General features: G+C 43.2%; 1 protein-coding gene across 3 annotated transcripts in view; it reads right to left on the reverse strand.

Annotated features, from left to right (window-relative positions):
* Positions 1–27,646, reverse strand: part of LOC121271778 (filamin-A-interacting protein 1-like) — a 327,233-nt gene that overhangs the window by 242,132 nt on the left and 57,455 nt on the right. For all 3 annotated transcript variants that reach the window (XM_041178055.1, XM_041178046.1, XM_041178064.1), the window contains exon 2: positions 8,343–8,615. In XM_041178055.1, coding sequence (XP_041033989.1) covers positions 8,343–8,609 — 267 coding nt within the window. In that variant the 5' untranslated portion in view covers positions 8,610–8,615. The remainder of the gene's footprint in view (positions 1–8,342; positions 8,616–27,646) is intronic.

The raw sequence follows: 27,646 nt of genomic DNA on the forward strand, positions 1-27,646 counted from the left end.
CCCTCCCCCATGATGTGTTTGGTAGTCAGGGGGCATTTAATCAGATGGAAACCCTGCTGCATTCCCACCTCAGTCCCACTTGAGGACCTCATCCACCACAACGAATATTCATGCAGCGGCAGGCAGGGGAAATGCCATGTGGCAAACCTGAAAATCAAACCCTGTGGAATTGCTTTCAGGCACTTGGTGGGGTTGGGGTGGGTGGGGGGCGGTGGTGGGGCGAGGGCGCCTGCTTCAAAGGCACGTGTGCCTGATATGGGTACCTGGCATCAGGAATGGGTGATTCACTGAGAGCCACCCCTCTGCCCATCCCTCTTCCCCTACGAACCCAGTCCTGCAACCTCCTTCCCACCATAACTCACCTATGGCCTGGGCCCAAGGAAGATCCTGGGCCTCAGATGGGTATATTACTGGCAGCAGCCACCGCATCTGACCAGCAACTCTCAAAGCGCAGGATTTCCACCCCCACAGTCCTTGATTCCAGGGAAGATCCGTGGCTGCCCAGTTAATGCCCGATTGGCATTTAACAAGGCATGCCTTTCCGAAAGTAGCTGATGCAAGGCTCTCACTAGATCCCCAGCCAGTGGGTGAGACATTGTCCCCTACATTACATACTGCCCCAATACTGTGTTCAGTGACCTACATTGGCTTCTGGTTAAGTGATTCGATTTTAAAACTCTCATCTTTGTTTTCAAGCCTGACTGAAAATCAGCAGCTTTCCTTCAGCCATGATGCAGTCATTGGGGTAACACTATGGAGAAGAACAATAGTAGGCCAAGGCTGTGCAAGACAGACACAAAGGGAATGCACAAGGGTGATTAGTTTAAATTTGTATGCAATATGCCATTCATAACTTTGATGTGTAATGTTTATTTTATGTTGACTTTTATTGTGGCCAACAGAATGATGTGATGATCCAAGACAAAGGAAGTGTAGGGAGTGTGGGACTGTTAGTGAATGGGGAATTTATGTTTTATTCTTTCATGAGATGTGTGTTGCTGGCAATTCCAGCATTTGTTGCCCATCCCTAATTGCCCTTGAGAAGGTGGCGGTGAACTGCCTTCTTGAATCGCTGCAGTCCACGTGGTGTAGGTACACACACAGTGCTCTTAGGGAGGGAATTCCAGGATTTTGACCCAGCAACAGTGAAGAAATGGCAATATATTTCCAAGTCAGGATGGAGTGTGGCTTGAAGGGGAACCTGCAGGTGATGGTGTTCCCCTGCATCTGCTGCCCTTGTCCTTCTAGATGTCACAGGTTTGGAATGTGCTGTTGAAGGAGCCTTGTTGAGTTGTTGCATTTATCTTGTATATATTATATGCTATCGCCACTGTTAAATGAATGTTTAGGGTGGTGGATGGGGTGCCAATCAAGCAGACTGCTTTGTCCTGGATGGTGTGAGCTTCTTGTGTATTGTTTGAGCTGCATTCATCCAGGCAAGTGAAGATTATTCCATCACACTCCTGACTTATGCTTTATAGATGGTGGACAGGCTTTGGGGAGTCAGGAGATGAATTACTTCCACAGAATTCCCAGCCTCTGACCTTCTCTTGTAGCCACAGTTTTTATATGGCTGGTCCAACTCAATTTCTGGTCAATGGTAACAAGTTGATAGTGGGGGATTCAGTGATGGTAACACCATTGAACGTCAAGTGGGATGGTTATATTCTCTAAGAGATAAAAACAAAAAACTGCGGATGCTGGAAATCCAAAACAAAAACAGAATTACCTGGAAAAACTCAGCAGGTCTGGCAGCATCGGCGGAGAAGAAAAGAGTTGACGTTTCGAGTCCTCATGACCCTTCAACAGAACTGAGTGAATCTTAGGAAAGAGGTGAAATATAAGCTGGTTTAATGTGGCGGGGGGGTGGTGGGGGGAGAGAAGTTGGGGGGGTGGTGTGGTTGTAGGGACAAGCAAGCAGTGATAGGAACAGATAATCAAAAGACGTCACAGACAAAAGAACAGAAGAACACAGAGGCGTTGATGGTGGTGATATTATCTAAACAAATGTGCTAATTAAGAATGGATGGTAGGGCACTCAAGGTACAGCTCTAGTGGGGATGGGGTGGAAAGGCTAGTAGGGCATAAAAGATTTAAAAATAATGGAAATAGGTGGGAAAAGAAAAATCTATATAAATTATTGGAACAAACAAAAGGAAGGGGGAAGAAACAGAAAGGGGGTGGGGATGGAGGAGGGAGTTCAAGATCTAAAGTTATTGAATTCAATATTCAGTCCGGAAGGCTGTAAAGTGCCTAGTCGGAAGATGAGGTGCTGTTCCTCCAGTTTGCGTTGGGCTTCACTGGAACAATGCAGCAAGCCAAGGACAGACATGTGGGCAAGAGAACAGGGTGAAGTGTTAAAATGGCAAGCGACAGGGAGGTTACAGTCATACAAGAATGACCGAAACCTCCCTGTCGCTTGCCATTTTAACACTCCACCCTGCTCTCTTGCCCACATGTCTGTCCTTGGCTTGCTGCATTGTTCCAGTGAAGCCCAACGCAAACTGGAGGAACAGCACCTCACCTTCCGACTAGGCACTTTACAGCCTTCCGGACTGAATACTGAATTCAATAACTTTAGATCTTGAACTCCCTCCTCCATCCCCACCCCCTTTCTGTTTCTTCCCCCTTCCTTTTGTTTTTTCCAATAATTTATATAGATTTTTCTTTTCCCACCTATTTCCATTATTTTTAAATCTTTTATGCCCTACTAGCCTTTCCACCCCATCCCCACTAGAGCTGTACCTTGAGTGCCCTACCATCCATTCTTAATTAGCACATTCATTTAGATAATATCACCACCATCAACGCCACTGTGTTCTTTTGTTCTTTTGTCTGTGACATCTTTTGATTATCTGCTCCTATCACTGCTTGCTTGTCCCTACAACCACACCACCGTGCCCCCCCACCAACTTCTCTCTTCCCCCTACCCACACCCCACCCCCCCACCCCCCGCCACATTAAACCAGCTTATATTTCACCCCTTTCCTAAGATTCACTCAGTTCTGTTGAAGGGTCATGAGGACTCAAAACGTCAACTCTTTTCTTCTCTGCCGATGCTGCCAGACCTGCTGAGTTTTTCCAGGTAATTCTGTTTTTGTTTTGGTTGTATTCTCTCTTGTTGGAGATGGTCATTGCTTGACATTATGCAACACATGTTGCTTGTCACTTATTAGTCAAGTCTGAATGTTGTCCATGTTTTTACGCATCTGAGGAGTTGCGAATAGTGTTGAACATTGTACAATCGTCAGTGAACATCCCCACTTTTGACCTTATGATGGATGGAGAGTCATTGATGAAGCAGCTGAAGATGGTTGGGCTGAGGACACTACCCTGAGGAATTCCTGCAGTGATGTCCTCAGACTGAGATGATTTGGCCTCCAAAAATCACAACCATTTTCCTTTGTGCTAGGTATGACTCAAACCAGTGGATAGTTTTCCCCCTGATTCCCAATGGCTGCAGTTTTGCTAGGGTTCCTTGATGCCACATTCGTCCAAATGCTGCCTTGATGTCAATGGCCATGACTCTCACCTCACCTCTGGAATTCAGCAGTTTTATTCATCTTTGGACAAAGGCGGTAATCAGGTCACCAGCCAAGCGGAATTGATGAAGTTACTAGTACACACAATTAGTTCTTCAAGTACAGCTGGGCAGAAATAGGTCACTCCATCCCATCCTCTTTGACCTTTTCCATATCCTCCTCCTCATGCCCTGATCCTCAGCTTCTTGCCTAATAGGTGCTGGCAAGAGGTATCCCCCTCATGATGGCAAGGTTGTGCAGCAAGCAGCAGACCTTTATGAATCTGGAGATCTACTCCACTAAGTAGTGTAGGGCTCCTTCAGAGCAGGTCATTGCTTTAGCAAACCACAGGTTTACTCTATCATATTTCCTGAGGCAGCATTACTCTCATTATACCTATGTCACATGTGTATGTGAGGTTTGTGATCTGGAGTCATGATCCATCCAATCTATAATTCTCTGTCCCCAGTGCATACCAGAGGCCATTGGCTCCCAGTAATCATCCTGTGGCTTGCCAGGATGGCTGAAATACAGCTGGCACAGTGAATTGCTACAGATGGAAGACATCATAAGTGCTCCTGGATACCAGGTATGGACCTGCACGGTGACTGCCTTTGGTCATACACCAGCTGAACCTTGAGGAAGGGCCTTGCTGGGAACTGTATCAACAGAAATAGTTGGCAGACATCTGTTTCTCCAAATGACCTCATTACGAATTCTTGGTTGAGCTCCAGGATGCACAAATGGATTAGCTCAGCAGGAGTTCTATTTTGATAGTTGGAAGTAGAGTGTTTTGCTTAAATGACATCTTTAAGTGTTCATAATAAGTTTTTCTTTCTTCATTTTGTTTTCTCAATGTTTGTATGCTTATTTGGAAGAGGTATTGAGGGCATGGAATGAGCATGGGGACAAGGGTAGGGCCATTTGAAATTACCTTTCAAAAGGTTCCCAAATCCAGACTATGGTTCATGACACTTCTGAAGGGCTGTGAACCACAAGTCATTCAGAAGCTGACCTGACTACACAAAAATTGCAGGTTGGGGAGTGGTATGAGATGCCTATCATTGCAATGGAGCCAGCCAGGTTAGGAGCACAGAGGGTGGGCTCACTATCTGCACTCTTAGCCTGGCCAGCAAAAATTGCCATGAATAGGGGTAGCAATCCCAGAATTGGGTCCCAACTGTCATTTTTAAATACACCTGGAGTTGGCCCAGCTGCACAAAATTTGGGTCATTAGGTCAGGAAACCAAATGCTTAGGAAAAGAGGTTGGTTTTAAGGAGTGTCTTAATGGAGGAAAGTGAAGAGAGAGACAAAGAGGCATAGGCAGTATATTCCAGAGCATGGGGCCTAAGCAACTGAAGGTTTGGCCACTAATGGTAGAACAATTAAAATTGGGTTGCACGAGAGGCCTGAATTAAAAAATGCAGAAACCTCAGAGGGTTGTGCGGTTGGAGATTTCAGAGATGAGGAGGGGCGAGGCCTTGCAGGGAATTGGAAACAATGATGAGAATTTAAAAATCATGACATTGCTTGACAGGAAGCCAATATAGTTCATTAAGCACAAGGGGTGACATATTAAGACATGAACAGCAGAGTTTTGGATGACCTCAAGTTTATGGAGGTTAGAATGTTATGGCCAGCCAGGGAAGTGTTGGAATAGACAAGTCTAGAGGTACAAAGGCATGAGTGAGAATTTCAGCAGCAAATGAGCTAAGACAGAGGTAAAGTCAGCTGATGATAATTCATTCGTGTGGTCTTCCTGAAGGCATGTCCTTGACTCGTTGTCTGCTGATGCTTTATTCTGAACTGTTTTTTTGGACAGTTTTTGAAGTGCTGGTTTGCCATTGCCTTCCACTTTCCAGGCAGATCTCAAGTCTACCTCAGCCAGAACAGGAAACAAATCTGTTGGCGTTCCTCTGAACCACACACTAGCCATATAACCAACTGAGTAAACCACCACCACTGCCATCCCACCCCACCCCACCCCCCACCCCAAAGCTACAGAGGTGGAAATAGGCAGTATTAGTGCCAAAAACAAAAGTAGCTGGAAAAACTCAGCAGGTCTGACAGCATCTGCGGAGAGGAATACAGTTAACGTTTCGGGTCCGTATGACTCTTCATCAGAACACTAGTCAGAAACTCATCTTGGGGACAGATGTAACATCAAGGCTACAAACTGACTGGCTTCATCTCAGACTCTTGCCAGGGTGAGGGATGGAGCAGGATATTAAACCATTGTAGTGGGTAGCCATTGGGGTGGGGGGGGGGGGGGGGGGGGGGGGGGGGGGGGGGGGGGTGAAGGTAACTACAGCCAAACACATCAGGCGGAATTTAATGTTGGTGACGGGCTTTCATCTGCCAGCCAGCTGAAGAACCAGCAGGAGCATGCAGCACCTCCATTGGGAAAGAAGTAAGTACCCACAGGCACTTATCTGGCCAGTATTCCCCAGGATTTAGGATGCCAGGGGCAGAAATCCTGCCCTGTGAGAGCTGTCAGCCAATCAGAGGCTGGCAGTTCTCCATTGCCATCAGTGCCACTGGGAGCTGTGCTGGTATTGCACCCACTCTAGGATCAATGAGGGGCCCAGGCCACAGCTGAGCGAGGACAGGATGGGGCTCCAGTGGGGGGGTGGGTAGCTGACTAGAGCATGTGAGGTGGTTGAAAGAAAGGACAGCAGTATAGTTTTTAGCAGGACCACCAAGCCTCACTTCCCAATGCCATGTCCCTCAACCAGGCATCGCGTACCTTTGTGGGACAACAGCCCAACCGGCTGGAAGATTTAAGCTCCTCACTTGGCGATTCCCCCAACCAGTGGCAGTGGGATGAGATCCTTTAATGGGCATTAATTGCCCACTTAAGGGCCTTAATTAGTGTTCAGGCAAGAAGGCCATCCACAAGCCTTCCCGACCTAGACTTAATCGGGTGGAATCAGGAAAGTGGCAGGGTCCCCGTCCAGCACCCTCCCGCTCAATTAAACTATACCCACCTCCAAACTCATTACTGGTGGGGGTGGGGGTGGGGAGAGGTGTTGGCTTTAAATTTCACCCACTCTATCCATGCATTTTCTGCTCTGCATAACTGCTGGGATCTGATGCTTGCCACCTAACGTTCTGGGCAGCCCTTTCTACTCTTTTTGACAGCCCTCTGATAATTACATTGCTGGTAGTGGTGAAAACAATCCAGTAGTATGCATCAAACTTATATTTGAACTATTAACTCAACATTCCAGGTTCCAGTCAATGGGACAGTAGTTCGTTATGAGAGGTAAAAATATGTTGCATATGTGGTAGTTATTACTGGAATATATGGTGTCACCACGCTCTTATTAAGGCATTAAACCATAATAAGGTTAATAGTTTTAAAGTATATTGTCGGTGTGTATTGTATAGAACTGATAGACAGTCCACAATGTGGACTGAACTGCATTCAATGAATTACTGATCAGTAAAGCTGCTACACCAGATAATTGTAGATTCAAGTCTCAATTCAGGGCATGAGCACATGGTTTTAGCTGATACTTCTGTGCACTGTTGGAGTGTGTTGCATTGTCTTATACATTGGCTGTGAAACTGAGTTGTCATCTGCCTATTCAGGCAGGTATAAAAATCTCATGACAGTATTTGAAGAAGAGCAGAGTTTTTTTTTTCTTGGGTTCTGGCCACCATTTTCTCTCAACAAACAACATCCAAACAGATTAGGTGATAACTCATCACAGTGGTGTCAATGGAATTTTACTGCGTACAAATTGTCAGGCTTTTCTACAGAAATACAATGACCAAAAATAATTCATTAGCTGTAAAGCATTTTGTGTTATCCTAAGGATGTGAAAATCTCTATATAAATGCAAGTCTCTTCTCTGCCTTTGTATAATTCTTAGAGCAAAGAAAATATTTTTTAAATATATGGGTAGACTTTTGTTCAGTTTCCATGGATACTAGATCCTTCAGTTCATGGAAATTTGTTACCTTTAATACTTTGATTATGAATCCTTTCCTGGTGTGTTTGTGATCGATGTTTCCAGATTGTGATAAAACTACTGTCATAACTGTGAGTCCATCATGGTCCGTTGACCATTTTTGCGTCTGTTCTCCAGGCTGTGACTTACTTTAATTATAGTAATTTTAGTTGCTTGATAGTACAGAATTTGAGTATTGCTGAAAAAAGAGAATGCACCTTGTTCTCATCAGGACAAAGGTGCAATGCACATTTTCTGTATAAATAAAAGGACAATAGCTCGCAGGTGCATTTGCTGTGGCAACATCTTGACCTATTACAGCTGACTTGCCAACCAATCAGCACCCCTTTTCTCATGCAATATAAATTGTTATTCCCTTTGAAATTTGGCATTCTTCCAAATGTCCTGATGACCACAAGATGAAAAGCTTTGACAACATGTCCTTTTTTTCAGCAATACTATAGTAATTATGTAAGGTCATATATTTATGGAACTTTGAATTAATTACAGTTTGTGTTTTGGGACAAGCATGCCCTTCTCTTTCTTTCCAAATTATTTTCTTCCTCCCCTTTTCTAGCCTTCCAAGCCCATAACATCCATTACATCCAAGGGAACAGCCTGCTTCAAGGTTTATGCCCACACTGGTCTTAAATGGCTGTTAGAAAGTGTGTGGTAATGTTCAGCTGACAATGTTCACCCTGAATTTGCTTTATGAGTAATATTAAGATTAGCGACTCAACAGGATATCACTACATGTTGCAGTTCCAGTGCACTCATTGACAGCATCAGTCCATCATTTGACAGCAATTTTTAACCTACAATATGAGCTAGTAAATGTTAAAGACATTGTTACATGCATCTCACCTCTATTTCACCTTCCATTACACTGAGCAAACGCAGTAGGTCATCTTTGGAGAGCTCCAGTAACTTCTTTCTTTGCTCACTTTCTTCAAAAGATTTCTGCTGCTTCTTTACAGGCCTTGACATCCCCACTAACTTCTCTCCAGTATTTTGACGGTGAGTTTTCTTCTTCTTTTTGCTGCCTATAAAAGTGCTTTCCTCATCTTCATGGCTGTTATCGCTGGATGTACGTCCATGGGATGGAGATTCTCCACTGCTACGAGACCTCATCCCAACCTATATTGAAGAACACATATAGGGATAAGTAGCTACATGTTTCATTCTAAGTAGGCAATAATTGCATCTATTTTTAAAGACGTTTTTGGATTAAAAGCAAAACAAAAAATAATTAGAATTTCCAAAAGTCTGTAATACTTCTGCTAACCCAAATTCTATTTTAGGCCATAAATACAGCAAAAGCCAGTTCTTTGAAATGGAATATTTATTCAATCATTGCCTACATGTTCTGCAGAGTTTGTGATATTAGAATGAGTTGATAAAAGCAAAATATTTGTTAGGCAGGCACTATTTTCTCCCCATCCCCTAATCTGTAGTTCATGTTCCTTCATTTTGATATGACTTGAATGGACGTCATTTGAAAGACTGAATACAAGTCTTCTGTTCTCTAGCTGATATATTGTTAACTCTAAGGCCGTGTTGTTAGTGGCAATTTAAGTTTTAATTTGTTATTTGTATATCATATTTATTCATTTTATGACTGACCAAGATATGTTCGCATATAAAGTATGATAAGCTGCCCTTACTTGCACTAATCACAGACTACTAATGCCTACAAGATGAGAAGCCATTAGAGGAAAAGCTTCTGTGCAAATTGTGTTCAAAGGAGTCACATAATTCTCAGAGTAGCAGGGGTGTAATGCTGCCAGAGTGCATTGGAGCACCACCCTGGCACCTCCTGAGCACTGCTGGATGGTAAACTTTCCCTTGTTGATTGACCATCTGTTCTGCTGCTCCACATCCAATTGTGATGACGACGGTGGCTGGGACGAGGTGACCGGAGGTCTGGCTGGCTCTGTCCAAATAGCGGAAGGAGCTGGTGCTGAGGGATCCAGAGTTGGAGGAGCGGGTCCAAGAGGACAGTCTGGACTCCAGCCTGTACCAGCTGCTGCTGTTCAATCACCTGGAGTTGGGGGCCAGCCTGCAGTAGCTGCCACCTGAGCTCTGAAGCCTGAGCCAGCCCGAAAACCTGATACTCAGGTCAAACTGGCTGACTGGCCTCCCCACAAAGCTGGGCCACCTGTAAGCCATTGCTTGCCTATTGCCAAGGGTAGATCCTGGGAGGATGTTTCCTTTCATAGGGCAATGTAAAACTAGGGGGCACAGTTTAGAGATACGAGTTTCCTATTTAAGATAGAGAGAGAGGAGGAATTTCTTCTCTGAAGGTCTTAGCGTTTGGAATTCTCTTTCACAGAGAGTAGTGGAGGCTGGGTCATTGAGTATATTCATGACTGAGTAAGACAGATTTTTGATCGACAAGGGAGTCAAAGGGCATGTGGGGTGGGGGTGGGGGGGCGGCAGGCAAGAAATGGAGCTAAGGTCACAATCAGATCAGCCATGATCTTATTGAATGATGGACCAGGCTCGATGGGTTTAATGGCCTATTCCTGCTCCTATTTCTTATGATCGTATACGCCCCACTTGATTTTTCTTTCCACTGATCTCAGTGAGATCCGCTCCATTAATTATCCGACTGGATTTGCAATCTGTAAGATTGATGTTGATTTTCATCCTTACTCCCTCCAATGTTGAAGCTACTTGTTTCTAGGAGTAACACATGCAGGGGGATTTGGCTTTTTGATGGCAATAACCAGAATTGGAGGGATATCCTCTCGCAACCACGTGGGGCTGCATGGCTTGTGACGTAGAGATGGCTAGCATGGGGACCATATCAAGTGATATCTGCCTGCGTTATTATGTGGGGCACAAGAGCAACTTTGGCCAGGACTTCCTGAAGTTGGAGTTCAGGCTGGATGGTAAGAGTTGACTGGAATGTCCAGAGCTCACAGTGTGGCTGCGAGCTCCAGAGCCTGGAGAGATTAAGAGGTGTTGGAGTGAAGGCCATGCCCAGGGTCCAGGGCCTCATGCTGTTGCTGTTGAAGGTCTCTGAGTCAATGTACAGCAGCAGCAACAGTAGTAAACCTCCTGTACAGCTTCCTGAATGTAAAAGAATACAGACCTTCCAACTCACTGCACACAGCTCTCTCATAAACAGATATTTCAGGGTCTTTGAAGCTTAAGGTTCCCTGAATCTAAAGCAGCATCAATATCCTCAACCTCCCTGCTGCATTTGCCTACTGAATATTAATTTCTTGACTGCGTTATGAGGGAGGCAATGGCATAGTGGTATTGTCTTTGGACTAGTAATCCAGAAACCCAAGGTAATGCTCTGGGGACCCAGGTTCAAACCCTACCCCACAGCAGATTTGAGTTCAATAAAAATCTGGAATCAAATGTCTACTGATGACCATGAAACCATTGCTGATTGTTGTAAAAACCCATCTGGTCTGGCCTACATGTGACTCCAGACCCACAGCAATGTGGCTGACTCTTAAATGCTCTCCACACAAGGGCATGGGCAATAAATGCTTGCCTAGCCAGTGACACACACATCCCATGAGTGAATAAAAAAAAATAGCCTGAGGATATGAAACTTGTTTGTATTCCCTGCTGACAGATTTACATGGATTTTTTGTTTTTATTCATGCACGGGATGTGAGCTTCGCTGGCTGAGCCAGCTTTATTGCCCATCATTAGTTGCCCTTGAAAAGGGTGGTGAGCTGCCATTTTGAACAATTGCATTCCATGTGGTGTAGGTACACCCACAGTGCTGTTAGGAAGGGAGTTCCAGTGACAGTGAAGGAACAACGATATATTTTCAAATCAGGATGGTGAGTGACTTGGAGTGGAACTTCCAGGTGGTGGTGTTCCCATCTATCTGCTGTCCTAGTCCTTCTAGATGGTAGCGGTCATGGATTTAGAAGATTCTGTCTAAGGAGCTTTGGTGAATTCCTGCAGTGCATCTTGTACACACTGCTGCTATTGTGCGTTGGTGGTGGAGGGAGTGAATGTTTGTGGATGTGGTGCCAATCAAGTGGGTTGCTTTGTCCTGAATGATGTCAAGCTTCTTGGGTGTTGTGGGAGCTGCATTCATCCAGGCAAGTGGGGAGTATTCCATCATACTCCTGACTTGTGCCTTGTAGATGGTGGACAGGCTTTGGGGAACCAAGTGGTGAGCCTCTGACCTGCTCTTGTAGCCACAGTATTTATATGGCTATCCAGTTCAATTTCTGGTCAATGGTAACCCCCTGGATGTTGATAGTGGGGGATTCAGTGATGATAACTTACAGCACAGAAACAAGCCTTTTGGCCCACCTCATTTATGTTGTTGTTTATGTTCCACACAAGCCTCTTCCCACCCTTCTTGATCGCACTATCAGGGCAACATTCAGCTTCTTTCATCTGTGTATATTTATCAGGTTCCTTGAATGTATCTATACTAGAATCATAGAATGGTTACATCACAGAAGGAGGCCCATTCAGCACATTATCTCTGTGTCAGTTCTCTGCAACAGCAACTCAGCTAGTCCCACTCCTCGACATTCTCCCTGTAAAATCCGTTCTCTTCAGATATTATCCAGTTCCCTTTTCAAAACCTCAATTGAATCTGCCTCCACCGTATGCTCGGGCAATGCATTCCAGATCCAAACCACTTGTTACATAAGAAGTCTTTCCTCATATCGCCTCTGGTTCTTTTGTCAATCACCTTAGGTTCTTGACCTTCTGCTGATGGGAACAGTTTCTCCCCATTTACGCTATCCAGAGCCCTCATGATTTTGAACATGTCCAACAAATCTCCTCTCAACTTTCTCCTCCAAGAAGAACAGCCCCAGCTTTGCCAATCTATCCACATAACTGAAGTCGCATCCTCAGAACCATTCTCATAAATCTTTTTTGCATCCCTTCTAAAACCTTCCAATCCGTTCTGTTGAGCCTAAACCAGTGTTTTATGAAGGTTCATAACTTACTTGCTTTTGTACTGTGTGCCCCTATTTATAAAAAACAGGATTCAGTACAATATATTAACTACTTTCTCAACCTGCCCTGCCACTTATAATGATTTATATGCACATGTATACAGGTCCCTCTGCTCTTGCATTTCCTTTAGAATTGTACCCTTTATTTTATGTCACCTCTCTTCGTTCTTTGGACCAAAATGTATCACTTTGCATCTCTCTGCATTAAATTTCATCTGCCACATGTCTGCCCATTCCACCAGCCTGTCTACATCCTCTTGAAGTGTATCACTAACTTCCTCACATTTCACAATACTTCCAAGTCTTGCATCACCTTCAAATTTTGAAATTGGTCCCTGTATATCCAGGTCTAGGTTAATAATATAAATCAAGGAAAGCTGTAGCCCCTCTATATTCCAACTCCCAGTCACAAGAAAGTAAAGTTTTCTGTAATTCATGCTCTTAGTAGGCTTAAATTAATTAAACTGTTGCATAACGAAATTCTAACTATGCTGAAGACTAATGATTCAAAATCACACATGCTTTGAAATAACATGCCTACCGGCGCTAATATTTTTTACTTAAAAAGCATAATTTTACTGATGGTTGAGGTGTCAAATGATTAATACATTTGAAAAGAATGTAATAGTAGATTTAGAAATTATATGGCCAACACATTTTCTTAGAGCTCCTGTACCTCAAAATTTGGCACTACACCCCTGCAGAGTAAATCTTTGCTCTAGTTGTTTATGGTTATCTGAACACCTTGATTATAACATGCAGGCAACTCACAATCAATCTACCATTTTATATTTAAAAAAACTATGCTGAATTGTTCAGTGGACTGCATGTGTCATAACTATTTATTCACAGGTTTTGTGGTTGGGTTGAATCCAAGGTAACATGCTAGCTAAAATATAACTCAGTGCCACTCCAGGGCACTTCATACAAACTTACTTGTAGGCACATGAGTTAACAAGTGGTATTGGGGTGAGTAGGTGTAAAACCTGGAGGAATCAAATTGGTATCCATAGCTTCCACTGATGAGATTTAGGTACTCACAGTGAACCAACTTTCAGTTAGATTAATACAACAGATGCAATTCAGGGTTAAGAAAGGCAGTAAACAGCAGGCATGCTGTTGTCACTGGCAAATCAGGTTAACAAAATTGAATTTAATATCAGTTCGGAACAGTCGACCTTTTACTATGACATGGAAAGAGTGAAGTTTTCTGTCATGCACAGAAGTATACATTAGCTATACATTAGCTTGACCTGTCTAGTTTGGTCCACTGATATTTCCACAATCACGGTCACACAGGATGCACAATAGTTAATCGATTGGAGAAGGGAAAGCAGGATAGAAACTTGTGTCCACAACTTCAAGATATTGGGAGAGAAACCAAAAAAAGGATCTATAGCTTGAAATTTTCTGTGTTTTCAATTTCTCTTGTCTAAAAAACTACACTGTATAAATTATGGAAAACTAAATTCATCTTATCCCTCCCTTTTTAATTTTACTTGTATGAATGTTGTACTAATTTTTTGTTGGTTTTTCCTTTGGCTCCACTTATGGTTTGAAGATAAAGCTGCATCAAGAGGCTGTACTTGAATAAAAGTCCCTAGGGGTTAAATTAGATAGCCCCCGAAAATGGGTACAAATTGAAATGGCAATTCAATGTAATGCAGGCAGCACATAAACTTCATGCAGCCTGCTCTTCATTATGATTTCTGAGTGTAGCCGGCACTAATCACACTGTTCATTGACATCCCACATTAGCACAGGGCCTAATAGGGTTACTTCCTTGCAATACTTAAAGGCTAGTCTGCATTGCCGCATCCAATCATTAACGGGGGTGGACAATTAAACAAATAATGAGAGGAGACGGAGGTTTCATGAATATTCTCATCCTCAATGCTGACGGAGCCCAGCATATGCAAAAGACAAGGCAGAAACATTCAAAAGCAGCTTCAGCGAGAAGTGCAAAGTAAATGATCTATCTTGGTCTCTCAACCCCTCCATCACAGATGCCAGTCTTCAGCCAATTTGATTCATTTCAAGTTATATCAAGAAATGGCTGAGCACATTAGATACAGCAAAGCCAGCAGGACCTGATACTACTCTGGCTGTTGTGCTGAAGACTTTTGTTTCAGAATTAGCTGCACTACTAGCCAGGCTGTTTGTAGTAATTATGGTTTTATTTAGTGTGTAATGTATCTTTAAGAATAATACTTGTTAGGGAAGATCACATGATCCATATTAACCAATAGGAGAGTAGCATGGGCTACCTCAGCAGTCAGTGCAGAGATAGAGTTGGAGTTGGAAGCACACGTGTAGTCGCTGCTGAGCATATTGTAAATAAACTTAATGTTTCCACCCAAGAAGTACCTGCAGTTCAACTCTATTACTAATAGTACAACTTGGCTACCCTACAACAAATTGGGGAAGAAGATAAAACAGGACTGAACAGAAGAAATCAAGTTAAAAAGAAATCGGCACTGTACCTTACCCAGAAATTGTAAGTAGCAAGCTCCATTAGAATAGGAGAAGTTATCCCCTCTCAAAATGTCACAATTTGGGAGAATGGATCATTTTGAACCAGCCACAAATGATTGGTCTCAATACATAGAACGCCTCATGTTTCTTTGTCAAGCGAATAAGATTACAGGAAACAGGCAAGCAATCCTCGAGTACTTGTGGGAGCAAAACCTACAGTTTGATTCGAAGTTTGATGGCACCCAGTGCCCCAGATTCAAAGAATTTCGATGAATTGGTGGGCATCGTGAAGGGTCATTTTCAACCAAAGCTCTCAGTCATTGTTCGGGTTTAATTCATGAAATGAACCCTGGGTGAGACAATTGTATGCTATGTGACAAATCTGAAGCAGCTAACGGAACATTGAGAGCTCAGTACGACTCTGAATGACATGCTCAGAGATTGTTTAGTGTGTGGTGTGAAAGAAAACACTATTCAGAAAAGATTATTGTCTGAAGTGAATCTGGATTTCAAGAAGGTGCTAGATATAGCGCTGGCCAAGGAAAGTACTGTAAGAGATTCACAAGCAATACAGGGTGTGTAAAATGGTGCCGTCCTCCACATCGGGCAGGATACCTCAGCCGAAAGTGGCATGAAAATGTGAGACTCTGCCGAGAAGCGGGAAATAGCCCCCGCTAGCCAAAGAATATTTTTAAAAGCAGCAGAATCAAAGAATAATTTTAATAGAGGTGGAAACAATCAGTCTTTTAGCAAATGGCAGTTTAAAAAAATTGAATGCTACTATTGTCACAGAAATGGACATATGATGAGGCAGTGCAAGGAAAGATTCAAGTAGGCTTGTAAACAAAAGAAGGAGCCCAATGAAATCTGCATTTAAACAAACTCAGTCGCTAAACCCACCCCCCTGAGACTCAGTCCCTAAACCCACCCCCCCGTCACCCTCCCCGAGACTCAGTCCCTAAACCCCCCCCCCCCAATACCACTCCCGAGACTCAGTCCCTGAAACAACAAATTCCAACATTTGCTCGTGGTTAATCTGAAAGTTGGAAAGACAGAACCAATATTTGTCACAGTGAAAGTAAATGGCAAACCTGTTAAAAAGGAAGTGGACATGGGAGTTTCCACTACAGTAATTGGGGAACTTCCTTTTAGATATTTGGATAATGGCGGACATCAATTAAACTTAGAACAAACAACTGCCAAGCTAAAAACATACACAGGTGAAGACATTCATGTAGAAGACATAAGCAGAATAACCGTCCATTTTTGGAAGCCAATCAGCAAAGCTACCAGAATTGAGAGGCAGGGGATCAAGCCTTGCAGGGCAAAATTGACTAAGGGAAATCAACCTTGATTAGCCATGGGGATTCCAAAAGGAAGCTGCAAGCATTCCTGTTTTGAAAAAGGAGTGTATATGGACTCAACAACCTGAAGAAACGTAGGCTATCTTAAGCCAAAACCTGGAAGAACAGCAGAAGGAACTCAAAGAAACCCTACTTGATGACAGGGTTTGAGACAAGGTGAGTAACCTTCAAAGGGAAAAAGAAAACCTGTTGAAAGACCTTTACACAAGATTCCCTCAGGTCAAAGTTTGTACCTCTGGAAAACTATGAAAAGAAACAGAAGAAATTCAGCACCTCTCTGAACAAACTGAAGAATGAGTTGGCAAAGAAGCACAAGAATGTTCAATTTTCCAGGAGGCAGCAAACAATTACAAAAATGAGACTGAAGAGCTGAAGAATCAGCTAAGTGAAGCCAAAGAGGCTTTGGAAGCAAAAGTAGCAGAATTTTCCAAGAAGCAGACAGATGTTGAAATTTTGGAAAACTCAACCACTGAGACCAGACAAGTTGAGCTTGCATCTGAGGGAAGTCTGGTCAATAGCAGAGTTACAAAACAGGCCAAGATTAAAGTCTGTGCTAGATAGAAGAAGACATGTAGAAAGAAGATACAAAAATATTAATAGGGCCTTAACTTTGGCAGCATACAAATACACTTTCATACATAGGCCTGGCAATCAAATCGCGAAAGCTGATGCCCTTAGTCATTTGCCTTTGCAAGAAAATGATGAGCATATCCAAATTCCATAGGAACTTGTCTTACTGTTAAATTTCTTAGATTCCTTGTTGGTATGTGTTGAGACTGGATAAGTTGGGACTCAGTCCTATCTCAAGTATGAGAACAAGTGCTACATGGTTGGTCTCAGGAGACTGTATCTAATGAAATAAAACCGTACTTCAACAGAAGACATGAAATAAACTGTCAGGATGGCATCTTATTGTGGGGTACATAAGTGATAGATCCCCCAAATGGAAGGCAGCCTTATGAAGAGATATTGATGTCTATAATGTTATTGGAAATTATTTTTTAAATAGAATTGTAGTGGGGTGTGTGTCTGTGTGTGTCTTAATTGGATTAAAGCCAGCTAGTCTGGTGCTTTGATGTATAGAAAGAAGTAGGTTTGAAATGGTAACTGGATAAACATAGGGAAGTTTAGAAACATACGTGTTAAGGGGGAAATTTGCATTTTTAAATAAACCATTCAAAAGAATGGGTGAAATCTTGCGCCTAGCTAGAGGACACCAAGCAATGTGGTTATTTTGCAGATTACTGATAAAATTGGTGGAATGAAAGGATTATTGTTAGGAAATATAATGTTAAAAGCCTGGTGATACAATGGAAAACTTACATTCAAAGGAAAAGCTAGGTATAAGCAGAAAGGAGTTTGTGTGCATAAATTAGAGGCATTTAAGATCTAGCTAACCTGTAAGCCTCCCAATGTGTCTGCAAAGGAACCTCATTTTGAATTCGTAAGGTCAAATGTGCTTTCACTGGTGCCTGTTGCCTTGGTGAAGATTTACCTGGGAGTGATTAATTTGGGGATTTGTTTAAAAGTTATTATGGTAATAATTTGTAGACATGTGTATGTGTTTAATTTGTTGTTAAATTAATAAATGTTTAATTTAGTTTTATATTTAAAGAACTCTTGAGGCTTGGTGGTCTTAATCCTGAATTCAGAGCTGCAGCTCAAACATACCAATTGAAAACATAGGTTATGACAGTTGTTCAAGTTTCCCTTGGAGATTTAAACAATTCAGCCTCCACCAGCTGCTGCATCATAACAAGCCAATTTTAATTGAACTACACAGTGCCCGTCCAGGAATTTCCCAAATGAAGACCATAGCACGCAGCTATCTATGGTGACCAGGGCTGGATGGCAAAATAGAGAGTTTAGTAAAGCACTGTGTGCAATGTCGGCAACTGTAAGAGTTACCAGTGACAGCTCCAAAACACCCATGGGAGTGGCCAGGTAAACCCTGGGTGTGGCTACACATTGACTGCATTGGACCTTTCCTGAGAACAATGTCGATGCCCATTCAAAATGGCTGGACGTATATGAGGTGAAGTCACCAACATCGACCACTACAATTGAGAAAATACGTCAGAGTTTTGCCATTCACGGACTACCAGATGTAGTCGTTTCCAATAACAGCACGACATTTACAAGTGCTGAGTTTCAAAATAGGCAAGGGAAAGCTAATGTGTAACTAAGCTAACATGCTTTCTTTTTCATTACAGGACTACCCCTCACATGATAACAGGTGTCATACCTGCGGAGTTATTGTTGAAGTGTCATCTCAGGACAAGATAGAGCTTAAAAATGATGAATTTAGAGGGGAAAGTGGAAAGGAGTCAGGGGAGCCAGAAAACTAGACATGACTGGCGTAGTTGTGAGAGGAAATTTACTGTGGGGGAGTCAGCATATGTGAAAAACTTCAGGAAGGACCAAAGTGTTACCAGGTGAAATAAGTGCATTGACTGGACCTTTATCTTACCATGTGAAGGTCGAAGGCCGGATCATCTGTAAACATGTGGACCATTTAAGGAAGAGAGAGACAAATTACCAAGATTTGGTTCCACCAGTGACCATGACCGGGTCAGGATACTCAACCCAGGACTGACATGGCTGATGTATCTGTAAGAGTTGAGGATACGGAACTGCAAGTGTCCACCAAAGCACCTGATGTTCAGACAACTCCAGAAAAGGAAGTTACTGACAAAGAAACTGAAGTTGTGGAGCTGCGACATTCCACATGTACAAGGAAACCACCCAAAAGACTGAACTTGTAAATTCCTTACCCAGTGTAAATATTATGTTGTCTTGAAAAATATGTACTTGTAAATATAATATGTATAGCCAAGTTAAAGGGGGAGGAATGTAGTAATTAAGGTTTTATTTAGTGTATAATGTACCTTCAAGAATAAAACTTGTTTGGGAAGATCACATGATCTGTAGTAACCAATAGTAGAGTAGCACAGGCTACCTCAGCAGGCAGTGTAGAGATAGAGCTGGAGTTGAAAGCACATGTGTAGTTGCTGCTGAGTATATTGTAAATAAAATTAATGTTCCCACCCAAGAAGTGTCTGCAATTCAATTTTATTACTAATAGTACAACTCGGCCACCCTACAGCACTTGTTCCAGTACAGCTACAACACTGGTATCTATCCAGCAATGTGAAAAACTGATCTTGTCCACAAAAGGCAGGAAAAATCCAATTCAGCCAATTACTACTCTAACCTTCTACTCTCAATCATCAGCAAAATGATGGAAGTTGTTGCTATAAAATGACACTTATTTACCAATAACCTACTTACTGTCATGCCCATGCAGCATAGCCTGAATTACTTACAGTAGTATTGAACTTTTAAGTAAGATGTGTCTTTTTAAAAAAAAGACCTATGAGCAAAAGTTGGCTGAGACTGCAAAGTAACCAATTGCTGGAAAATCCCTATGTGGATTACACTTGACCAACTAGTCCAGAGAGAACAGGTGTCAAGGCTGAAAAGGTGTCAAGGCCTACTTCAGACAGAGATACTTCAAAGGAAGAGATACAATGCAAAAACTGAACTGTAATCTCCTGTGTTTGCAGAGATAATCCAGGCTGATTATCATCTCAGAAGAAACCATCTCCTGTTGAGTTATATCCCGGACTGCGGATATAATCTAAGTCGAAAGAAAGCAGTTTCTGAGTAAAAGATGTGTTCCTTTTTTCCCTTCCAGGAATACACAAGAAAAGAGGTTAAAAAGCCAAATGCAACTCTGGTCTATGTGTGCTAGTCCAGTATTCTGTTCTGGTGCTAGTGTGCACAGTGAAGGTCACAGCTGAAGAACATCAACTAGGCATCCCTGTGCTTGCAGGTAAAAAGGTCCCTCTCTCTGATTGCTGGAAGCAAGTCACAAGTCAGCAAAGCCACGGTCAAAAAGGAAACAGGATAACTCCTTTCAGCTAACCTGCAGAACCAAGAATCTCCAAACCAACTGCTCAACTGCCAAAGTCAGCTCTACCGGAATCATTCAACTTAACGGCCACAATGTTTCACCATCTACTCTTCATGGACAAGCCAAAGACTGATTTGTATAGCTTTTTTAACTTTTGTTTCTAGACTCACTTTTCATGTCTAACCTGTATGTATGTGTGTTGTGTTTTTATTATTTTTTCTTGCATTTTAGTACCTAATAAACTCACTATTTCCCTGACTCAAGAAAGCCTGATTAAATTGGCTCCTTTTAAAATATGAATACATTTGGACTGGGAAAACATATCCACGAGGGAAGGGATCCTTTTTAAATTAATATTGTTGCGACCAACTGAGGGGGTTGAATAAAGAAGGGGAGCCATTTCATCCCTCTTCACCTAGGAACATAACAATTTTCGGGTACCTTGCCCGGAAACCAGTCATAACAAATTGTGGTACCTCGTTCGGGATCATAACAAATTAGGGGTGGTTCTGGGATTGTTCCCACGGACGGAACAGATGAATTACAGTGAGGAAAGTAAATTGTCCCTTTGAAACCAATTTTCAAAACTTGAGTATGTACTACTAAAATGTAGAAATGTCTACATTTGATGCCAGAGCTTTTCTAGGAGAATTAGAAGTTACTTTTGAGGATTTAAAAGTTCTGTCCCTGGAACAGTTAAAAGATATAGCAAGGCACTTAGGATTAGAATTTCACCCAAAAGCCAGAAAACCCGAAATTTTAAAAGGGGTGGCCAACGGTCTACAATTGAAGACGATAAAACGGATAGAGTAAGTGCAGAGAGATTAAAATTGGGGCAGCAGAAATTAGAATTTCAGGGCAGAGAGAGGGAAAGAGAGGAAAGGGCATGCAGAGAATAGAGAGAATTTCAGGACAGAGGGAAAGGGAGTTTAAACTAAAACAGCTTGAGCTGAGGGGCAGGAATCCTGCTGTGTCCCTTGAAGACACCACTAGCTCAGACATAAGGTCTGTGGCAATTCGGTTTGCTCATTTAATCCCTAAATTTGATGAAGCAGAGGTGGAAGCCTTCTTTATCTCTTTCAAGTGGTTAGCACAGCAGTTAAAGTGGACAGTCCAACATTGGTCCTTATTACTGCAGAGTAAACTTTCAGGGGAAAGCTTACATGGTTTACTCCCTCTTGCCTGAGAAAAGTGCCACTATCAGGCAGCAAAAAGGGCTATTTGAAGTGCGTACCGGTTAATGTCAGGGGCATACCATCAGAAATCCTGTACCCTCAGGAAACGACCTGGCCAGATATACCTGGAATTTGAAAGGCCTAATCAACTTGTCTTTGACCAGTTGGCGCGGGCACTTAAAACATAAGCCATTTATGAAAACCTCCATGAAATAATTCTCCTTGAGGAATTTAAAAACTCCATACCATTCCTAATAAAAACACAACTAGAGGGCCAGAGGGTAACAGGGGCCAGGCAGGCAGCCACACTGGCAGATGATTATGAGCTAATCCACAAACCCTTGTCCCAGAAGAGACCCTCCCCTAGTCACCCCCAACCAACTAGAAAGGATAGAGATGGAGAGAGTGACAGGAGACTGAGCACCATGGGAGAGAGGGAAATGCTGAAGGCCCTCCTCAGGGCAGAAAGGGTGGTGCTGAGAAGGAAAGTGAGACCAAGGGGAACATTTTCCCCCTATCGGGGGGGTGGGGGGGAGTGCAGGAGCAGGCACCGGTGGCCGGCCTTCCGATCAGCACCCCAAATGGGGGGGGGGGGGGGGGGGGGGGGGGGCGCCATCATTTTATGTGGGCAGGCCAATTAAGGCCTGCCCAGCGGGACATCTGCCAGGAAGCACTATGTGCTCCCTGTGCAGGCGTGGAGGGGTTCCCGGGAGTGCGCCCTTTCATGCATGCGCGTGAAAGAGCGCACAGATCTCCCTGAGGCAAAGTGCTGCCTCAGGGAGATCGGCTCCGATTCAAAAGTTGACAGAAAGGTAATAAAAAAGTTTGCCTGGCATTTCCCCCCATGTGACACTGTCACATGTTTTGGGACATGTCCTTAACTTTTATTAAAACATTTGATAAATATTTAAAAGCCCTCATGAAACCTCATCCACATGTGATTGGACAGGCAAGTCCATCAATCAAGTTAATTAGTTTTTTAATGACCTTAATAGGCAGTTGACAGTTTGGTGGGTGCCAGCCGATTCGGCTGTCCGCCCATCGAACTGAAAGTCTAAACGACGCGGGGTTACGTCAGGACACACGCCTGACATGTCCCCACATCATTTGAAGCGTCGGCGACTGGACCTTGCCCCTGCTCGCCGAACGGAAAAACCTGCCCCCAGAAGCCTGTGTGGTTTAACTGCCGAAAGGTAGGGCACCTCTGGGCAAAATGCTGGAGGTTACGGGAAAAACCAGTGGGATTTATCAGGGCCCAAGCATCTTCAGCTGCTTCATCAATGACCTTCCCTCCATCATAAAGTCAAAGAGTGGTGGTGTTCACTGATGAATGTATTGTGTCCAGTTCCATTTGCAACTCCACAGATAACAAAGCAATTCATGCTGTCGTGCAGAAAGACACAGACAACATTCGAGCTCGGGTAGATAAGTGGGAAATGTCAGACAATGAACATCGCCAATAAGAGAGGTTCCCCAGGCATTCAACGGCATTACCATCGCTGAACCCTCCACAATCAACATTATGGGAATCAACCATTGACCAGAATCTTAACTGGACCAGCCATATAAATACTGTGGTTCCAAGAATAGGTCAGAGACTGAAATTTTAGAGTGAGATACTGACCTCCTAGGAACATAGGAGCAGGAGTAGGCCATTTGGCCTGTCCAGTCTGCTCCACCATTCAATTAGAATGGTTGATCATCTACCTCAACACCAACTTCCTGCACTACCTCCATATCCCTTGATGTCATTAGTATCCAGAAATCCAGATTTCTGTCTTCAACATGCTCAATGACTGAGCTTCCACAGCACTCGGGTAGAGAATTCCAAAGATTCATCACCCTCCGAGTGAAGAAATTCCTCCTCATCTCAGATGGCCTGTCCCTTAATCTGAGACTGTGTCCTCTGGTTCTAGTCTCACCAGCCAGGGGAAACATTCTATCCACATTTACCCTGTCATGCCCTATAAGAATTTGTAAATTTCAATGAGATCTCTTATCATCCTTCAAAACTCTAGAGAATACAGCCCCAGTTTCCTCAATCTCTCCTCATAAAACAATTCCATCATCCCAGGGATTAGTCTGATGAACCTCTGTTGCACTCCCTCCATGGCAAATATATTCTTCCTTAGATAAGGAGACCAAAAACTGTGCACAATACTCCATCTGCGGTCTCAACAACTGCGGCAGGACATCTTTAATTCTGTACTCAAATCCCCTTGCAATGAAGGCTGACATGTCGTTTGCCTTCCTATTTCTTGTTGCACTGGCATGCTAGCTTTTCATGGCTCATGAACAAGGGCACCCAGGTCCCTTTAGTCATCAACACCTTCCAACCTCTCATAATTTAAGAAATACTCTGCCTGGTTTTTTTATCAAAGAGGATAACTTCACACTAACTCACATCATATTGCATCTGTTGTGTTCTTGCCCATTCACTTAGCCTGTCCAAGTTCCCTTGAAGTCTCCTTGCACCCTCCTCAGAACTTACATTCCCAACTAGTTTCATGCCATCAGAAAATTTAGAAATATTACATTTGGTCCCCACATCCAAATCACTTATGTAGATTGTGAACAGTTGTGGCCCCAGCACTGATCCATGCTGGTGCCTCACCAGTAACAGCCTGCCATCCTGAAAGTGACACATTAATTCCTACTCTGTTTTCTGTCTGTTAACCAATTCACAATCCATATATTCGGTATATTTCCCCAATCCCATGTCCTCTAACTTTGTTTACTAACGTCCTGTGTTTGGTTCTTATCAAAAGCTTCCTGAAAATCCAAATGCACCACATCCACTAGTTTTCATTTATCTATGCTACAAGTAACATCCTCAAAAAATTCCAACAGGATTGTCAAACATGATTTCCTTTTCATAAAACCATGTTAATTCTGCCCAGCCATATCATTAATTTCCAAGTGTCTAGTTATCACATCCTTTATAATAGATTCTAATATTTTCCCCAGTACTGATGTCAAACCAACAGGTCTGTAGTTCTCTGTTTTCTCTCTCTCTCCCTTCTTAACTAGTGGGGTTACATTTGCTACTTTCCAGTCCTGGCTCCCCAAAGCTTCTCCATTATCTGTAAGGCACAAGTCAGAAGAGTGACAGGATGCTCTGTTGCTGGAGAAGGAGGCACACAACTGGAGCCAGCAGAGTAGGAGGGGCACATCAGAATGTTATAACCCGCATGAAGAGACTAGCCATTATGGGAAGGGCAATCCTGAGGATATTGCCATGGAATAGCCGAATCCTGCTCACATCCCACTTCGCCCTCAGCAAACAATTTCTTCTGTAAGCAGTCACTTCTTCCCCGCCTCTCTCAGCACAACCTTACTCTCGTGTCTTTTACCTTTCAGATACCAAGAGCTGCAACTTGGCCAAGCAGTGAAAGAACAGCAAGATCACAGTTTTCATGAAGACATGTTACAACTTGATTTCACACTCTTGTCCACCAGCTCAGACCATATGTATCTTAGAGGAAAGCATAGGAGGTGGGATCTACGCAAGGTGAGACACCAGGCACAAGTGTGCTGTAGCCAGGGTAGAGAGAAAGGATAATCAAGTGTCATAATGCAGGAGCGAAAGGTTGCACACAAATTCTGCTGGTTAAGGATGAGGACTTTATTGGGCCGGGCAATAAAAAAGCTATTAGTGTACAGCTCAAAATGGTAGGTACATTAGGAAACCTGCCAAAATGCCTGTATTCAATGTCAAGCTGCATAGAAGTCCAGCACCAACTTTGCACAGGACTTTATGTAGAGCTTGCAGCTCACCAGGTTGGGACTGGTGGCTAACTCCATTCACACACTAGTGGAACCAATCATAACGCAGCATCTGAAGGCCTATGTCTAAGCTTGCGTTGCAACACAGGCTGCAACCACCCAACATCTGGGTGCTGCAGTGGGAGCTCAGACTGCTGCCATTGTGGCTTGGCATTCCAGCCCTTCCCATAATAGCCAGCACCATCTCTTCCATGGGGTCACAATGTTCAAATGTGCCTCTCCTCCTCTGGTTACGTCCTACTGCCTCTGGTTGAATGCCACCTTTTCCTGAAAGAGAGAGGGAAGTGTGTCAGTAGGGGCCTCCCAGCCGGTCCAGACTGCTGCTCCCCATGCGGAGATGGTGCAGTCTGAAAGCAGGCCTTCTAAGCCCGAAGTTACTCTTAGTTATTCTCAAAGCCATTTACCATCTGCTCCAATGGTGGCCAACAGCCTTCCACCCGCCATGATGCAGCCACTGGAGTAGCAAGGTGGTGAGGGATAGAACTGGAGCCTAATCTTTACATACTTACAAACTTTTACTTACGGAAGCACACATTACAGATGAACTATCAGAGCTTCCTATACATAAGAGCACCTACTCCTATATATAAGAACACAAGTCAATGCCTACTACCTGAATATGATTAAACACTCAATATACAATTAACATAGGAGCATTGGACAGACAAATACACACTGAAGACAGGCAATAAGGAATGCATAAAGGTGATTAGTTTAATTTTGTATGAAAAATGGCAGGATTTTATTTGTAAATTTGGTTTGGAATATGAATTTTGTATTGGTTTTTACTCTTGCGTTGTGGCCAAGAGGATGATGTGATGGTCATTGACAAGGGGAGGTGTGGGACTGTTGGTGAATGGGGAATTGGAGTTGAGACTATTGGTATTGCACTTGACTTAGTTCTTCACATACATCCCATGGAAATAAAGGGGTGTATATGTTGCCACCTCCTGTCTTCTTCCTCTTCTTCCACCTCTTTTGCTTCTACTTCTTCTTTCTCCTCCTCCTCCTCCCTTCGATCCTGCTCTTTAGCTTCTTGCCAGACAGATGGAGTTAAGGGCTGCTCCCTCATGATGACCTCAAGTTGTGATGCATGCAGCAGACCACCACAAACCTTGAGAAACACTAATATGAGTAGTGCAGAGCAGAAATGGGCCTGTGGCTGTCGCTTTCAGCCCTGAAAAGTGTCCAGTCTACCACAGATTACCCTGGAATGTCAAGTTATCTCAAAACTTTGAGCAACAGGTGAAGCTAGCTGTTCAACACTGCTACTATGCAGTAACAACACAAGTGTTAATCACCACAAACAGGATGCTGTTGTCAAGCCAAAAAGACGTTCTGCCTATCACACAAATGAGTAAAGTGGTGTATGAATTTCAGTGCCAGTGTGGTGCTAGATATGTAAGCCATACATTCCAAAGACTGGCAGATCGTATCAAACAACAAGTCCCTTCCGCTGTTCACAACAAGCAAGGTACGGACTGTACCCAATCAACCCATGTTTGCAAAACTCAAAACATAGTGTCCAACATTAGATATGATTCCACGATTGGACAACATTTGCTAAATAATCCTCAATGTGCTACGCATTACACCGATAATCAATTTTAGATTAAAACAGAATTACCTGGAAAAACTCAGCAGGTCTGGCAGCATCGGCGGAGAAGAAAAGAGTTGACGTTTCGAGTCCTCATGACCCTTCGACAGAACTGTCGAAGTTCTGTCGAAGGGTCATGAGGACTCGAAACGTCAACTCTTTTCTTCTCCGCCGATGCTGCCAGACCTGCTGAGTTTTTCCAGGTAATTCTGTTTTTGTTTTGGATTTCCAGCATCCGCAGTTTTTTTGTTTTTATCAATTTTAGATTGTCAGTCAGGTTCGCAATGTGGCGCATTTACGTGTACTGGAAGCTACATATGTTAATACATAGGGTCCTGTTCTTTGCATACAGAAAGAACATGTACACACATTGTGCCTGTTTCAGCTAAACAAAATAAGTGACAGCCATTTGCTGGTTCATTCTCCAGGGCAATGTCTTGACCAGAGTCAAGCTGCCTGGATTAAATTTCAAACAATGTTTGGCAGCTGACTGTCAGTCACCATAAACTGGTGCATTCTCCATGTCAATGCCTCTATCAATCAGAGTCCACTTGCCAACCAATCAGCACTCTATTCTCATACAGTATAAATATGTTGTTTCCCCTGACATTGGAATTTTCTTGCAAATTGTCCTGATGAGTACAAGACAAAAAGTTTCTGAACAACTATAACTTTCACTTCAGGTACAAGACAGATTTAACATTCAGTGCCCACAAAGCAAAATGCATGTGGTCAATGGTACCCTACACCATGAGGAAACCTGAAATCTGCTCACTCCATCCTGCTGCCCTCTGGCAAGAGACAAAAAAATATCAATATTGGACTATTGTTTCCTGAGCACCGTGGGTGGTGGTGATCTCCTTCTGAGAGCCCTTCTCCCCCCCACTTCTCCTCCTCCCT

Source organism: Carcharodon carcharias, chromosome 2 (assembly GCF_017639515.1).
Source record: "Carcharodon carcharias isolate sCarCar2 chromosome 2, sCarCar2.pri, whole genome shotgun sequence".
Taxonomy (NCBI): Eukaryota; Metazoa; Chordata; class Chondrichthyes; order Lamniformes; family Lamnidae; genus Carcharodon; species Carcharodon carcharias.